Source organism: Colias croceus, chromosome 19 (assembly GCF_905220415.1).
Source record: "Colias croceus chromosome 19, ilColCroc2.1".
In the NCBI taxonomy this organism is placed as follows: domain Eukaryota; kingdom Metazoa; phylum Arthropoda; class Insecta; order Lepidoptera; family Pieridae; genus Colias; species Colias croceus.
The window spans coordinates 1,684,280-1,702,041 of NC_059555.1; the positions used below are offsets into that span (position 1 = coordinate 1,684,280).

General features: G+C 32.1%; 1 protein-coding gene across 1 annotated transcript; it reads left to right on the plus strand.

The window, feature by feature from the left end:
• Positions 1-12,476: 12,476 nt before the first annotated feature.
• Positions 12,477-17,151, plus strand: LOC123700387. The gene is made up of 3 exons (XM_045647588.1): positions 12,477-13,452; positions 13,747-13,794; positions 14,369-17,151. The coding sequence occupies exons 1-3, from the start codon at positions 13,362-13,364 to the stop codon at positions 17,062-17,064; spliced, it is 2,835 nt and encodes a 944-aa protein (XP_045503544.1). The 5' UTR covers positions 12,477-13,361; the 3' UTR covers positions 17,065-17,151.
• The last annotated feature ends 611 nt before the right edge of the window (positions 17,152-17,762 follow it).

A 17,762-nucleotide genomic window follows, 5' to 3' on the forward strand; every position in this document is an offset into this window, starting at 1 on the left:
AATCCAAATAAATACTGTCCACAATATTTGCTTTATTCATGTTTTTTTACAAGATTATAGATATAGTATTTAGAATATATTTACCTTTTTCAGTTTTCTTTACAATACAGTAGTAAGGATATAAGACGATAAAAAGCCTACGTAAGAAGGTTTTTATTTTCAATCCCTTAGGTAAAAACAGTTGAATGTTTACAGAAGAAATAAACAAGGTAAAAACTGATATTTAGTTTCTGGTTCGTGTATTTTTTGTGAAAATAACAAAGGTATATAATATTATTTCACATTCTTTGTTATATAATATTAACGTTTAAAAATAATAGAGATGAAAGTTTATGTAAATCGGATATTTAGAACGCGTTGCAAAATTTCTTTGGATAACTTTTTAGATAATATTTTTAATTTAACAGTATCGTGGTATATTTTTCATTATGATATTTGTTAGGTTTGTGCAATATTTTATGCTCCGTATATTTTTCTCCATATATTATATATACTTTCGATTCTTTTACAATTTCATTATATAAATTTTTTTATTTTTTTATTTCTGGACAATTTTCATACACGGCACCATCTGATCCCATACTAAGCTTTCGCTTGTGTTATGGAAACCAGATGGCTGATAAACATACATAAGTATATAATTTTAAATAAATATTTACATAGATAATTAACACCCAGACAGAGCAATCATCTATGTTCATCACACAAACATTTGCCCCGGGTGGTAATCGAACCCACGACCTCTGGCTTGGAAGGCAGGGCTACTACCAACCAAGCCAACCGGTCAGTCATATAATCATAGTAATCTTCTTATATCTAATTATTGAGAGTGAACATGAAACGAAAAAATAATATGAATGAAATATATGCTGATGAAATTTTTGGTCAAAATTGCAATGCAATTGCAAACCAGACAATATTTCGTTATAATTTATCAGCACGTCTTAATGTTCTTCTGGCTACATTTGTAAGTCTCCAGAATCCAGGGGTTACAATAAAATTTGGCAGTCGCAGGGGAAATTACTTCTCAAAAGAGTATTTACGGCTTAGCCTTTGCCATTTATATGGAATACTTTGAATTTATTTAATGCGTGCGCCTTTAAAACGTGTACGGATTGGAAAGGTATAAGGGCAGATAGGGATATTGGCGGTTATTATATGTAGGGCGATAAACCCAGTGGTGGGCTACGTAGCTAGTGTTTGAGGGATTTGTTTTAAAATCAAACTAAAATGTACACTAATTAATTTATTACTAAAATCACTACTATTACACTTTTATTTGTTACTGTTTAATTGTTACTGTTATTGTTAATTGTTATACTATATGTTAATTATTCTGTTAAATAAATGTTATAATAATTATGTTATATGTTTTATGTTAATGTTACGCGTAGCGACGGTAATATGCTGTTTTGTGGACTGAATTAATTTATGTTAAACGCCGCCCGCGATACCTAGTATTGCTGACTAGGGTGTTCGGTGGTCATTGCACCGAACATTATACATATGTGTTTATTATGTAAGTTTTATGTTTGGTTTCACTCTTTCTATTTAACCTACCATTAATCATCACCAATTAGTTTGTAAAAACATATACCACCTTCAAGTTGTTAAAAGTAGTCAAAATTTAAATTGGATCAAGCAGAAGGCACCTACCTACCTATAAAAAATTGGTTGTCTATATGTATAAAAAGTCGGTTAGTTAGTTAGTTCAACTATCGTCATTAGACGATAGTTGAACGTGACAACGTCCGATTGTGCTTCTTTGTCGCTCGTTCCGCGCTCTCGCTCGCACTACAAGCCTTACATGGAACGCCTCAGATGAGACAGAGCGAGGTAACGCCGCATGAGTCATGTTTTTTCGTGCGTGCAGCCAGCTTTATCGAATTATAAGACGTTGTCACGTCAAAAAAGAATCATCAAAATCAGTTAAATGAGTCGAAAGTTCTGAGGTAGTAATTAACCGTCGAATTGAGAAACTTATCTGTTTTTTGAAATCGATTGAAAACATTCCTTTTTTTCATAAGTATTGTAATCCTTTATCAAACCAGCTTATATTCATTCACATAACAAAAAGTCATGATTGGAAAGTAACTTTTGAATAAAACTTTTGTTTTATGCATTTAACATGCATTTTTATGAATCAGAAATAAAAAAAAGGCTCAATCCATCTCAGTTACTGTATGAATAACATATTCGTCCGATAGATGTATGAATAGTCACTTCGAAATAAAATAAATTTATTGGAAAGGCTAATGCTTCCTTTTTGTTTGGAGAATTTATTTTGCACGAGAGCCATTTGATACAAGTTTTCAACAACTTTGTTAGTATTTTCTTGATTAAATTTATGCGAGTTTTGTATATTTATGAATTAAATACATATTTAAATGTTATTTATTCATTATACTTACTTCTAGCTTTGTGCAGACGTGCAGAATGCATACATACAAATAATATTATAAATGCAAAAGTTTGTATCATTCTCTTAATGTTATAAATGAAATTAAAGTTTGTTTGATAGTCTATATTATGCTTAATTTGCAAGTAGGCAACTACTATTTGCCGAACATAATATTATTATTATATTATGCTACGCTACGCGCGATAAAGTCGCGGGCACACCTACACTTGATTGGCAACTGGTAAAATTAAATTTTATTATCTACACATTTATTCAATAAATTTACATTATTTAATTACGTTTGAATCGTCATAACATAGTTTGACAAAAGGTTTAAATTTTCAGACAGCCGGAAAAAACTATAGATTCTTGCCTATTCTACAAGGACTCCTCTGGTGACCCTCATGCTTGTTTGCCTGCTTAACTGTTTTTGCGCGCGAAAGCTGTTCTTTGTCCGTTTTTCAATAATTCCAAAGAATACTTATTTGAATCACAATCAATCTCTTTTATAAACGAACAAATCCCAACAAAATCACGATCATCAATATTAAAATTTCACACAGAGGTTAGCAAATATGGTAATAATAATATATATTCATGAAATTGTAATTACCGCTGGCTAGGCATCACCTGTCACTGTCAAATGACGAAGCTTGCGGGTGATTAGTGTGACAAATTGTGAGCTGTCAGACACACTCATTTAGATAATATCGATATTTGGTGTGTGGAGAGGAAAATATTTTTTTTGTCGGGTTCAATAGTCAATAGATTTATATATTACTAGCTGCGCTCCGCGGTTTTATTACTCCGCTCCTGTTGGTCTTAGCGTAATGATATATAGCCTTCCTCAATAAATGGGTTACCTAACACCGTAATAATTTTTCAAATAGGACCAGTAGTTCCTAAGATTAGCGCGGTCAAACAAACTCTTCAGCTTAATAGGCCGTCACGTCATGTAAGGCGAATAATTCGGTATCTTTGAATCTTGCTAAAGAAGTTTAAGGTACAAGTCCGAGACGGGCCGATGAATAGATGTTCATAGAAACAAGTGGTGTCGCTTGCAGTTTGCTGTTGCAGTTTGCGGTCTGCGGCCCGTCTCGGACTTGTACCTTTACTGACACGTTTGCTCGGAATATATTATGCTCTTTTTATTTTATGTAGAAACAGAAATGACACTAACAATGACTACTAGAGTCCTAAACACTAAAACACCAAAATTAATTAAAGTAACAATTTATATCCATATGGAACAAAGTTTAAACAATAAAAAAACTGTAAAATTGAAAAAAATATGTCTGGGATAAAATAAAACGGTAACATTTATTTTATTTCATTGCTTTGCAATAAAGTTGCGTAGGCTGTTTTGATATGGGTATTCATTTTAATTCCAAAAGATAAAATAATACTTGTATGAAATATGTTTTTAAAAACATTGAACAGGTAATAAATTATTTTTCAATTAGTAAGGATGATTTCTGCTCATATATTGCATTATAAATGTTTATTTTAATAAAGTGATTTATCGTTGATAAAATATTGAACAGGCAGTGAAAAAAATACACTTTTATCTCCATAGTAAAAATTTTGCTTTAACCTAAAGTCTGATCTATTAAACTCCTATCACTGTATAAAAGTAGCTAGAAAATAAATACAGTACATATTTGCTATGTAGCCGAAACGTTAAGCTTAAACGTCACGCATGACAGAATCAAACATGCAGTCAATTACCACCGTGACAATTTCATTATGACTGTAAACTGAAGCGGTGAAAGCCTTATTGAAACTACAGTAGATACTGCTCTGTTGCATAATATCATAATAAAAGATATTTTAAAACCGCATGATTTCTAGTTTTACTCATGTTACTATACATGTAATTTACGTTTAATTTTTTGTCAATTTTGTAAAATACTTAGCATATTTTAGTGTATGATTTGCTCTATTTCACTTTCAGATAAAGTAAGACTTTTTACGGATTTTTAACACGATTTATTTAACATAGTAAAAGATGTAGAGTCTGCCTAACCACGGTAAAGTCATTGAAACTATAAATTATATTTTTAATCCGTTTAACTGTCTTTAATTTCTATAGGTGTAATTAATTAATTATTAGTTATTTTTAGTGTAGAGTTGTTAGTATAGAGTAATATATAGCAATGCAAATTCCAAACAATATGATCCTAATCTAGCTGAATAGTTTGTTTGTTGGCTTTTACTTTTAGTGTTTTATTTACATTAATATCATAAAGAGGAAAGATTTCTTTTTGCTGTTTGTATTGCACAAGCTCCAAAACTACTGGACCGATTTTAATGATTTTTTCACTAATAAAAAGCTACAGAATTAGGAAGTAACATATAATATGCTACATTTGATTTCGTTTTTATCCTCTTTTTGGACGGCCTGCCCGGGTAGAGCCACCACGATTGGCTAGAACACAAAAATCTGATGTTTTTGTATGTAGGTCTTACAGATAGTTTTCCATTAAATGTTGTTATCTTCACAGTATATTCGTCTAATATTACACATAACCTAACATTACAATTTACAGCAGATATGAATGGACGTATGTGAATTCTACATACACTCCCATTACAATGTGTGTTACATAGTTATTGTTATATGACACTTGACCGAACAACGTAGCGAGTCATTAAATTGAAATTGTAGCCACAAACACAGTAGCTCTTTGTTGTACAAGCATATTACGGTTCTACTATCCTTTGTGTTGATATACATAGCAAGAGTATCTATTAAAATATGTGTTTCGTTTCTAGAAGTAATTTTATTCGCGAATTATAAACACTCTTTATCCAAAAAATGTTTATTATTAGCTATAATCTATTTACTATGTGTCTTACACAGCTTCATCTACACATAAAAGGAATATTTAGCAACACTTTTCATTGATGCCCCGATCCTATTCATCCATATAACATGTGATTATATAAAATGATTATCCAAGATGGTAACAATTTTCAATTCAAACCTATATAGTTCTAGAGGTAAATTCTTTGAATATTAGAACAATTCACAATCCTATGTAATTCTTAACGTTATGACAATGAATAATTTTAACGTTATTAAAATGATGACCCGATGTCACGCAAGACAGAAGCGCGTGACACGCCGTGACGCTACCAAGTGAGGACAAAGCGTGAGCAAAGCTATTAAATTGAAATACCGTGCCACAGACACGTAGTCCACTGCTGCATAAGTAAATGTCACGCTGTGCGTTGAAACAAACCGCACAGAGCTTTACTGATAGCCTACCATGAGTATAGTGATCTTACTCGCTAGCGACTAAAATGATTATATGGAAAATTAACCGTGACTTTATTAAAATTAACGTTTAACGACCGCTAGGTAAGTAGGTCTTCAGGACTCTAGCCACTACGACGTAGCAAACTATCATTGTAACGTGTGAGCATTGGAAAGCGACACATATGGACTAGTATTCCCCCTCGAGGATACCAAGTATTAAAACCGTCTGTATCGGCATCAAAATATTCTCGCCGACAAAATGAAGAGCGTGGACGATTGTTGACGCTCCATGAATACCACGATCAGCACCATGATCGATGAAGGAACGATCTAGTTGTTATAGTTTCATACTTTTCCATGCAATTGCTTCTGTCTGATACATTCCTGTTACGGTCATAGTATGATACGTTGTAATGGGTGTCCTTTAAAGTAAAAAGCCTATCGTAACATAGAGTTTTCTATCTATACTAATCTATACTAATATTATAAAGAGGAAAGGTTTGTAATTATGTATGTATGTATGGTTTTCACGCATAAACTACTGGACCGATTTCAAAATTTCTTTTACCATTAGAAAGCTGCATCTAAACTGAGCAACATAGGCTACGTTTTATCCTGGAAATCCCACGGGAACGGGAACTATGCAGATATCTCTTTGAAAACGCGGGCGAAGCCGCAGGCGGAAAGCTAGTAAGTAATAATCGGTACCATGAGCACATGAGTACATAAATAGTACAAGTACCTATTGCGTTCGAGAAATGCAGTTTTGATTGTAGTTAATTCGCTAGCATTTCGATCCATGATAACTCGCTTTCGAAAGCAAGATTCGATTGCTAACTCATGGTAAGGGTAATTCTAGCCGAATGGACTATGGTGCTGGATTAACTGTTTATTTAGTACACGGCATCGCCGATTTTGGTAGGATACAGACTGTAGTGATTCTGAATTCGCAATGGGAATAAAACTGGACTTTATATTATGCTTTCTATGCTTGTTGTCTGAGTGGTTTTGTTTCGTGAATTTTGTTCATTTTATAGTGCCTCTTCGTTTGGTATTATTATTAGTACAATAATTTTAATAAGATATAGTGTGTTTATTTTGTTATTGTATTATACTTTTCATTAAATTTAAAATGTTTAAGATTTTGTTAGTAAGTTATGAGTATAAAATATATGAGGTGAATTGTAATATATTATGAGTAACATAATGTAGTAAATACTGAGTTTAGGCCTTGATAATATGATATTCATAGATATGATATTGCACGCCTCATAAGCGAAGCGTTGAGGTGGGTACTACTGTCACTTCGCGCAAAAAATCTGATTTTTCAAACTTAAAATGTCTTTATGTATCATACATTGCACTTGTAAGATAATACATGCACACACATATTAAGAAAAAACACTATTTTTAACATTCATGATATTTTTGATGTTAAACATTTTTGTTATTTAAACTAGTTAAAAAACAGTTTAAAAAAGTTCTGTCTTGGACGTCCGTGTGTCTGTATGTGCGGAGGATTTTCTTGTTAACACGATAGCGACCGAAATACTTTACTAATCGAGTCTTTTTTTTTCTCTTACGCTTGAGTATGCTGAGGAATAGAACCCTTTCATTTTTCAGGGTCTGATTCGATGTGGTTTAATTGTTATTAAATAAACAAAAAAAAATATCGACTGTTCTCCATAATTTTAGTACATCTATCTATATATATTCTTTATTTATTTTTTTTATATTTATAGTGTACTCAAAATTCACCATTATAAACTCGATTCTTTATACTATAAGCCAAGGTTTAAAAAAATAAGTTGGTAGTCAGTCCCTTAAACCTGCGCAGTTTCACATCTAGGTGGGGCCACAAGAAAAATAGCTCAATTATTACGGTACCGCTTTCTTTACTTTTCCAACTGTTTTATTTTATTTCTTTTTTATATTTATAGTGTACTCTTTATAAATAATCAATTTTATTGTAAAGGATGAGATTATGAGGCGTGCACTTTTGGATTTTCCAAACTATTATGAACTTATTATTATACTAACAATTTGTGTTATTACAATTAAAATTACTATCATACGAACATTTGCTTTCACTTTTTTAATCGACGAAATAACCAAAATGATCTTATGTAGAGATTGCTACCCGAAAAATATCCTATCCATTTTTAAAGTTATTACGATACGTGTTTTAAATTATTTTCCTATGTTAATAAAAATACTTTTTTAAATTATATATTTGTATAAATTTATAGTCCGAGCCAGAAAGCAAGGCAATATAGACAGATCATTGAATAAATACATTGATTTGAACATTAACATATATTTAATTTATTGTGTCGTTAGTAAATGATCAAATTGCGCTTCATTAGTCACTTTTGAGTAATCAATTAGTTTTGTTCAAATAATGGATAAATAGTTTTAACACAGTATATTAGACCGTGGGGACCATAGGTGAGGACATTCTCGATTTTTATGTTTAAAACGTGACAGGAGTATGTTTTTTATTTATAGTTAAATTAAAACTAAATTAAAGCTTAGAATGATATCGACTTCTTCTTTTCTACTCATTGAAACTCAGATAGATACTTTTGACAAACATTTGTTTGCTATTGTTTTAACAATACTAGTAGTTTAGCAATCAATACTTAGTTGGAAAATTAAACGTGTATGTAGTTATACTTACCTTTTGTACATATTATATTATTATCATATTTTGAATTGTTATAAACAGCGACCTAAATATGTTATTTTTGTAATAGGAGAAGCTTTATTCATTGTATTTTCTGTTGCTACGCGTCTTTTACAATTGCTTCGAAACGGAAACAGGTAAGAGGTTTTTTGAAACATGCAATATAAACGAGACTCTATTATATCGATGTTTAAATATAGATTCCATTGATATTTTCAGATCATTATAGTGCCAGTAAAATTGTTTCAAATTACAGAGGAAAGCCAAATAAAGCGTCGCGGTAAACCACTTACTTCGACATGGATAGCTTGCCTTTGAAGCTGTATTGAAGCTGGATTGGGACAATGTAAACGATTGATGGAGATTTATCTTGAATTTCCGATTCGAGAACAGATGAGCTTTTGATAATTTGGAGTGTGTGAGGCTATTGAATGTGTTCCGGGATTACTGGTAAATGTAATATGAGCCTATGTGTTGAAAAGTGCTAAATAAAGTCTGGTTGAATAAATGTCGCTTTAATTTTGACCTAGATATAAAATTTTGAAGCATTTAATTTATGTCATTTTATTATCTGAGGTAAACTTACCTTAACAGTCAAATTTTTAGGGTATAGTTATACCCTAGACTCATATAATTTGACTGTTTTGATTTAGTTATGTTAATAGACATGTTGTGCATATGGCCGAATCGATTTCTAAGAATACCATGTACGAACATTAATTCTTGTCGAACGAGTGGCATTACTTTTAATTTTAAATCTTTTTAATGTAAAAAAGAACACCAGAATTCCCTTAAAATTATCCCCAAGATCACACTCGCTCTAGCAATAAAATTTCCACCAAAACCATTAAAAGTACATTCCACAAGACACATATTCCAAAATTGCTCAACCAAATGTAATGCAAACATTGACTCAAAAGCGATTTAATAAAAACAAGTGATAAATCAACAGCAACTGTCGAGTCGGTGTGCAAAATATTTTCTCTAGAACGTTCTCTGTAAATTGTTTGCGTTGATATCGAAGGGAGATACGTACAATTTAGGTTATGAAGGAGATTGGTTAGTTTTTTGTCGGGTTACATGTTTTGGGAAGGATAGTTTGAGAATTGGTTCCGTTTGAATTGTTTTCCTGTTGTTTCTATGTGATAGTGTAAATAGTGAATATAGAAAAATGTAATGTTTATGATACTTATGACATTATCTCATTGACTGATAAAGTAATGAATTGCAATTATATCTTCAATCCTAAAATCTTTAAATGGTATAAACAATGAGTATATTTATATAAGTAGGTTCTCTGAACACTGGTAAGCGTTTAGCTTACTACTAAACTACTGGTAAAACCTTTTAATAGGTAGATACTATGATGTTGAAGTGAAAACTTCTTTAGCGGCGTTGGGTATAAAATCTTAAACTCGCGTCAGGACACGTGGCCTGATTGAAAAAGCGTAAGACGGACTTTTTTTTAGCCCTTTTATTCCATGCGTAAGACGGATACCATTCCAAAATATCAAACATGCTGAACGTTAATAATCAAGTTTTCACTTCTGCCGGCACTCCCGGAGTGCAACCCGTCTTTTTTTTATTTGCAGGTGAGGTGCAATGAAACTCAGGTTGACTGTACAGGATTTATTGGACGAAAAGAGGACAAACACAAGAATTCTTCACTTATATTCTAGTTGCTATTCCTAAGTACATTATACTAAAATAAACTTCCTTATATACTATAGACCTACATTGTATACTACCTTATACGTTACAAAAATACAGAACTATGTTGGCTGCAAAATGCGAGTTACTTTTTTCACGGTTGAAGCACTCTTGGTACAATAATTTAATAGCATATATTATATTCGGAAATATAATAACGTAAATATGTGATAAATTTCAATATATTCTCAATTATAATATAATATATAAATCAGTAGTTAAATAATTGATATCGCAGATTGTATTTATCTGATTTTAAAATAATTATTGTTGAAACTACGTTAATTAAATTAATATTGTATTGTGAATGAAAATGATTGTATTATTTATTTATTAAAACACACGTGTTGTTCATATCAATTCAATTAAAAAATTGAGTTCTCCATATTTCATATAAAAAGTATTATTAATTTAATTAGACAGAGAAATACTTCAAATTGTATCCTTCAAAAAACTGTAATTAAACTTTTTATCAAATATTTCCGTCGAATTTTAAATTTTATATTCAAATATTAGGTACTTTTTCGAGTTTTAATTATTTTGGAAAAACATTCTCAACTTACAGATGTACAATTACTTAAGAAAAAACATAATAAATATTCAAATTAAGTCTGTTCCTTCAAGACCTGTTATTTTCAGAGATAAACTAGTATCTTAACATTATAATTTATTATTCTAACTAGCTGGGCTTCGCGGTTTTACCCATCTAACACAAAAATAATTTTTCAAATCGGACCAGTAGTTGCTGAGATTAGCGCGTTCAAACAAACAAACAATAAAAATAAACTCTCGAGCTTTATTATAATTATCTAGTATAGATTGTACCTTTATCAGTTTCTCCGTTTCACCCTACCATTTTATTTGAAAGAAAAATCATTTTCCAATATTACCTATGTATAAGAGCGAATAGTTCAGGATACATCGCCCATTTTTGCAAGTGACTACTATCAAGCTGATTTTCCGTTTGTAGCTTTATTTTGATGAGACACCGAATAATTTCGTGTACGAAACTCTCGATTGTGGTAGCTAACAGAGATAACAAGGATAAAATTTTTTGATTTGATGGTTCTCAAATATTTATTACGCAATTTGTAGGACAATATGTCTGATGAATTATATAAACATTAACTACCTAAGTGAAAACAAAAAAATCAGCTTGTTAGTAATCATTTATGATGACCTCGTTATCGATACACTTTGGAAAGAGGCTCTTTGAACAAACCATAGATTTTGTAGGAAAAATATTTTTTCGAATAATTTAGGTAATTATCTTGAGATTGAACAAAAAAAATTCAGTTCGTAATAAACATTTGAGAACCATCAAATCAAAAATTTTTATCCTTGTTATCTCTGTTAGCTACCACAATCGAGACTTTCGTACACGAAATTATTGGGCGTCTCATCAAAATAAAGCTACAAACGGAAAATTAGCTTGATAGTAGTCACTTGCAAAAATGGGCGATGTATCCTGAACTAGAACTGCCTCGGGGTATAAGTTGCATGATGTTTATTCGATGAAAGAGAGGTAGATTTTGAAATATTTTTATTTGAAAATGAATCATAGATTTGCAATCTAAGATTTATGTATTGCTAAGATGTTATCAGTTCGTCTATCATATTATCATCATTTATAAGAATTTGAATTCATAACAATACTAGCTTTCCGCCCTCGGCTTCACCCGCGTTTTCAAAGAAAAACCCGCATAGTTCCTGTTCCCGTGGGATTTCCGTGATAAAACCTACGTGTTAATCCAAGTTACCCTCTAGGTATATGTGTACTAAATTTCATTGTAATGAACCCAGTAGCAAACATACATACATACACATACCTCATCACAAACTTCATCCATCTTCATAAACTTTCGCATTTATATAATACTAGAGGTCCGCCCCGGCTTCGCCCGTGGTACATATTTCGCAATAAAAGGTAGCCTATGTCGGGTATCAAAATATCTCCATACCAAATTTCATGCAAATTGGTTCAGTAGTTTAGGCGTGATTGAGTAGCAGACAGACAGACAGAGTTACTTTAGCATTTATAATATTAGTATGGATTAGTTGATTTAATCTCAAATATTCCCAAGAAATGTAGAGAAAATTACTTTTTGTTATCGAACTGTAAAATAGCTTTTCCTTTATTAGGCATTCAAATTAAAAAAATATACCTACACAAAAAAAAGTTTCAGAAGAAAATTTGTGGAACGTAAACTGCATGCGCATTTATTTCTACGTAGTAGGTACTATTATAATTGTCTGTTTATAGTTTCCATAATACAAATTCAGCGAATATTAAAATGTACAATTCGTGCAAATTCTATAAAACCCAGACAGAATTCCGATATTATAGCAGTCAATAACTAACATATAAAGGCCTATATTTTAAAACAACTAAAAGCATGTCAGATGTCAGTTGGACGTATTTATGCGAAAAGGGACCAACCCACAATCTTTGTGAAATTGAGTTAAGTGCACAGCTAGGGTTTTAAAAAGGTATTCTACCGTCCCAAAAAATTTGGTAGCTGTCCGACAACTAGAAATTAGTTTTTTTAACTGTCAATTACGGAACCAACCCAATTTTGTCAACTTTCAAATAACAGAAAAGAACCATGTGGAGTGGTTCTTCTAGTTCGTCTATTTTTAAACGTTAAAAGTACCCATGCTACTTGGTTCCTTTAAGTCCCCTATGTAATCCTTACCATTTCCATAATGCAAACTAGAACCAAAGTTATGTGGTTCTATTTATCACAAAAAGTATTATAATTTTTCAAGTTATAAGGAACCAACTAACTTTGGTTCTTGTTTGTATAGTGAAATTTCACGATTTGAAAGTTACCAAATGGCATAGTTCTATTTAGTTTTTAATTTCAATAGTATTAAGTGAAAAATGAAAAGATCTATACCAATGTTAACATTTATATTCTATGATTGCCCATATTAAAACGTGATTCTATGCAAGACTTTGTTCGTTATTCAGAATAGCGACATCTTTTGGTAATTAATCCAAGTAATGGTAATTTATATTCAATTTTATGTCAGTTCCTATACAAATGCGAGAGAGGGAGCAGATATCACAAGAAATATTTTATAATAGATTTATTAATGTCTTAATTAATATACATAATAAAATAAGGAATAATATTTGAAGAAAATAAAATTATTTGTACGGAATCCTTAGTGTCGCGAGTCCGATTCGCACTTAACGGATTTTTTTATAACATCTGTCATTCCTAGTAGTCTTGGCAACACTTGCATTGCGTTTGCGACTTTCTTAGTGGAACGTTCGTTTGAATTAATAATAAAAAATGCGTAGAAACGTGAGTGCTAGAACCAAGGCTATGTTAAGTGCCTGTTTGATACAAATTTCAGAAGATGAAAATGAAGACTACAGTAATGGTAAGTAATTCGAAAAAAAAAAACAACTGAAATTAATGTTAACTATACTTAACCTAAAATCTGTCTATTTTATGTTTTATCATGAAATCTTATTATGATTTTTATGATAAATCAAGTGACGATCGTGGTTTTTAATTAAAGTCTTTCCGCGATTTTAAGGAGGTTTCGTATAATAATAGAAAAAAGACCACTTAGGAGAGTAAAACTTTATTTAGATTTTGCTCGATCTATTTATTGTAGTTACCACGTAATAATTATTTATTACTTTTATATTTTATTTTTTTTATGTTGCAGAAGTTATAGAAGGTACTCCAGTAAGCAGCCCTTCGAAGGTGAAAAAAGGTACCTACTTACTTATTAATTTTATGTCTAAAGCACTTCGAATGTTGTGATCCAAACTCTTATTATACTGTTACCGAATAATTATTATTATTGTCAGTGATCGGAAATTCTAATATCAGAAAGATAAGGACTTTTTTCAAATGATGATAAATTTTTCCTGATTTTTATTAATAATGACGAAAATATGTTATTCGTAAATAAACGCATGAATTTCCTATCATTGCATAGGATAATGTTTTTTGATGTTTTGTGTGCAATAATTTTGCTTTATATTATGTCTGGTGTGTTTGTTTCGTTACGTTGATACCGTTAGGGTCCATCCATATTTACGTCACATGTTAATGGGGTGAGGTGGGAGGTGCCTTTAATATATATATATATATATATATTAGTACCTCGTTATACTCTTTTATTTGATTTAATGTTGATTTTATTAAATATTATTAATTAATAAAAATAAGAACCAAGATTGGACAATTTAAAAGTTTTGAACTTTATGTGATGTAATTGGATGGCCCCTTACAACAGCTTTGTTTAAAAAAGTCAGAAGATAAAATTTTTGTATCTTCTACAGCTTTGCCCGTTGCTGATGACAAACCGCTTCTAACTGAGAAAGCATGCTTATTTCAAGCTTTAACTAACAACCAAACTAACAATAAAGAAGAGTATGGTGGAAAAAGCGTCGAAGCTCTCCCATATTCCCTCTTAACGACAAGACAATCTACTTCACAAGCATTAGGATTTGAATTCAAAGCTTTAAATGAACAAACTACGAAGTATGTTGGGGAAAAGAGTTTGGATTCAACTGCATTCACTCCACTTACACCAAAGGCGCAATCGTTTGACAACAAATCACATAGACAACCGATTTCTTCATCTAATATCGATGACCCCTCACGTAAGGTCAACCCGCATGATGCGGAATATGGTGAAAAGAGCGTGGAAGCTCCCCCATATTCGCCCCTAACGCCTAGACCAACTATTTCACATGTAACGGGATTTGAATGCAATGTTCTAAATTCAAAAAGTGGTGAAGGCATCTTGGAAAAGAGTCTAGACCCTCCATTCACTCCTGACCCGCACTGTGACTTTTCTCCATTGCCACCCATGACACCAAAGACAGCTGAATTATTCAATATTCTGGCAGAATCCCTTGATAATGAAAACTTGGACCTACATGCTACCGAAAAGTCTGCACCAAATTCACCGGTTTCTTCGGACATAACATACATCAATAGCGATGACTCAGTACAGGATCCAGATTATGATTGTCATATTAGTAAAAATAGTAGTGATACTAGTGACAAAAGCTCAACGAATTCAGTATCACTAATAAGGAATTTGATAGAAGTTCATGAAATACCAACTGAAACACGGAATGAAATAGAAATTGAAAGCACCAGTGCCAGACAAATCTTGCAAGTAAGAGATACTGAACCTAACGCATCCTCGCAAGGAAGGCCAATCAGGGGTAGAAAAAGAATATTTGGTGGAACACTGAGAGAAGAAAGGAAGAAAAGAAAATATAGTAATCTTAGCTATGTGAATTATAAGAAGCAAACTATCGAACCTAAGGTTTTTATGGATTACATCTGCAATTGTGCAAAAAAATGTCAGGATAAAATAACAACGGAGACTAAACTAGAAGAATTCAATAAATTCTATTCGACTGACTCTTATCAAGCCCAAAATATGTATCTAGTATCATGCATTAAAGAAAAACCAAAGAAACGCGCATATGTTACGACTATGCAAAACACGATTGGAATGAAAAACAACAAAACATTCAGTCGGGAGTACTATTTAAAAGACATCCTTGTTTGTAAACAAATGTTCTTGAAAACTCTTCAAACATCGTCCAAACGAATAAATACAGCTCTTAGCAAAATGCGGAATAATTGCCTCAAAGATAGGCGTGGTCGAAAAGGAGGTTATAATTCTGTTTCTAAAGAAAGTGAATTGTTTCTGATAAAAATAATTAATAAACTACCAACTTACGTATCTCATTATAGACGAGCTGATAGTAACGACGCAAAGTTTCTAACATCAGACATGACTACCGCCAAAATTTATGAAATTTATAGTGAAGAAGCTAAGACAGCAGGCAAGACGTTACTTTCTTTCGCTAAATTTAGACACATTTTTGTAACAAAATTTAATCTACGCACCAAACCCCTTAAAAAAGACACTTGTAATAAATGCGACTTCTATAAAAGCAAACATAAGCATGCTTCGGAGGAAGAGAAGAATAAACTCGAAGAAGATCACCAAAATCATATTAAAAAAGCGCAATTATTGCAGCAAGAACTAAAGAATAACATGAAATTGGCAAAAGAAGATCCAACCATCGAAACTATCACTTTTGATTTGCAAAAGACGTTACCACTTCCAAGAATATCCACTAATATTATTTATTATAAAAGACAAGTCTGGGTGTACAATCTAGGCATTCACACAGGCAGTGATGGCCAGGCGTATTGTAATGTTTGGGTGGAAGGGGAGGCCGGCCGCGGTTCACAGGAAGTCGGTTCTTGTTTGATAAAACACATCACGGAAAAATTAAGAGATGGTGTTGAACATTTAATACTTTGGAGTGACTCCTGCGGCGGCCAAAATAGAAATATTAAATTGACGCTGATGCTTAAAGCATTATTAAATGACCACCCGACCCTAAAACAAATCAGCCATAGATTTTTAGAGTCCGGTCACAGTTTTTTACCAAATGACACAGATTTTGGTAGAATTGAGTGTGCCCTAAAACACCAACAAAGGCTGTATACCCCGGAAGACTACATACGCACCATGAAATCATGTAAAAAAAATAAACCGATGATTGTACAAAGACTTGACAAAAAAGACTTTTTGTCGTCACAAAATTTAGAGAAAAAAACTACAAATAGGAAAAAAGCAGAAGACGGATCCAAGGTATCTTGGTTAGATACCAAAGAAATAGTTATTAAAAAGGAACAATTGCACTCAATTTTTATGAGGCGAAACCTAGACGAACCGTATATTGAAGTTAATTTAAAAAAAAACGTACGTAGTGTATCTCAACCTTTGTCTTTAAGAGATATGGATTTACTTTGGCCCACAGGGAAACCAATATCGGAGGCAAAATTAAAAGATATAAAAAGCATAATGCATCTAATACCGAGCGATGCCCAAGATTTTTATAAAAAATTAAAAAGCGACGAAATTTTTGAAGACGATATTGATGGATTTTCCGGGGCTCTTGATTTTGCAGTGGACGATGATGGTGCTGATGTTTAGTTTTATGTATGTGAATTTCTTTATAATATTTTCGTGTCAGATTACATTATTTAAACTTTTGATAATAAAAGCGTGCTAAAAGTCAAATAGTCAATTATTACAATACCTTTATCATCTTTCTGCCCTTATCTCCTTGTTTTTTCATATAACTTCACACTCAAACACATCTTTTCTTTGGCCTACCTCTTACCATCCTCTTCAACCATCAATATTCTTACCCATCACCATCATCTATCCTCATCCATGTTATCTATTATCATCCTATGTCCATACCAAGACAGACGACTTCCTTTCAATCCTTCTTTAATAAGCGCCACGTTCAAACTTCCTTTTATGTATACATTCCTTGCTTTGTCTATTCTTGTCACCCCACACATCCATATCAACATTCTCATCTCCACTAAATGCAATAAATAGCTTTTCTTCCATCTTCTGTACAGCCCAGCATACCGATCTACACGAACAACAGGTCTAATCACCATCTTTTATATTTTTTTCGTTAACTTCATAGGTATTCGTGTGTCGCAAGATGGCCCAGTGACCTGTCGCAGTTTTATCTATCCTGCGTTAGTCCGATACCTTAAGATTTTCCTTTATTATGACGATATTAAAAACCAAAATTAATTATGCAATAAAGAACCAACCCACAAATATGTATTTTTGCAAGATGGAACCGAGAGGTTTTTTAACGATTATTT

Excerpts from the sequence above, each read along its gene's own strand:
- LOC123700387 (XM_045647588.1), top strand. The coding sequence starts at position 13,362 with ATGCGTAGAAACGTGAGTGCTAGAACCAAGGCTATGTTAAGTGCCTGT. Across the intron at positions 13,453-13,746 it reads AAATGAAGACTACAGTAATG|AAGTTATAGAAGGTACTCCA; the intron begins GTAAGTAATTCG and ends TTTATGTTGCAG. Across the intron at positions 13,795-14,368 it reads CCCTTCGAAGGTGAAAAAAG|CTTTGCCCGTTGCTGATGAC; the intron begins GTACCTACTTAC and ends TATCTTCTACAG.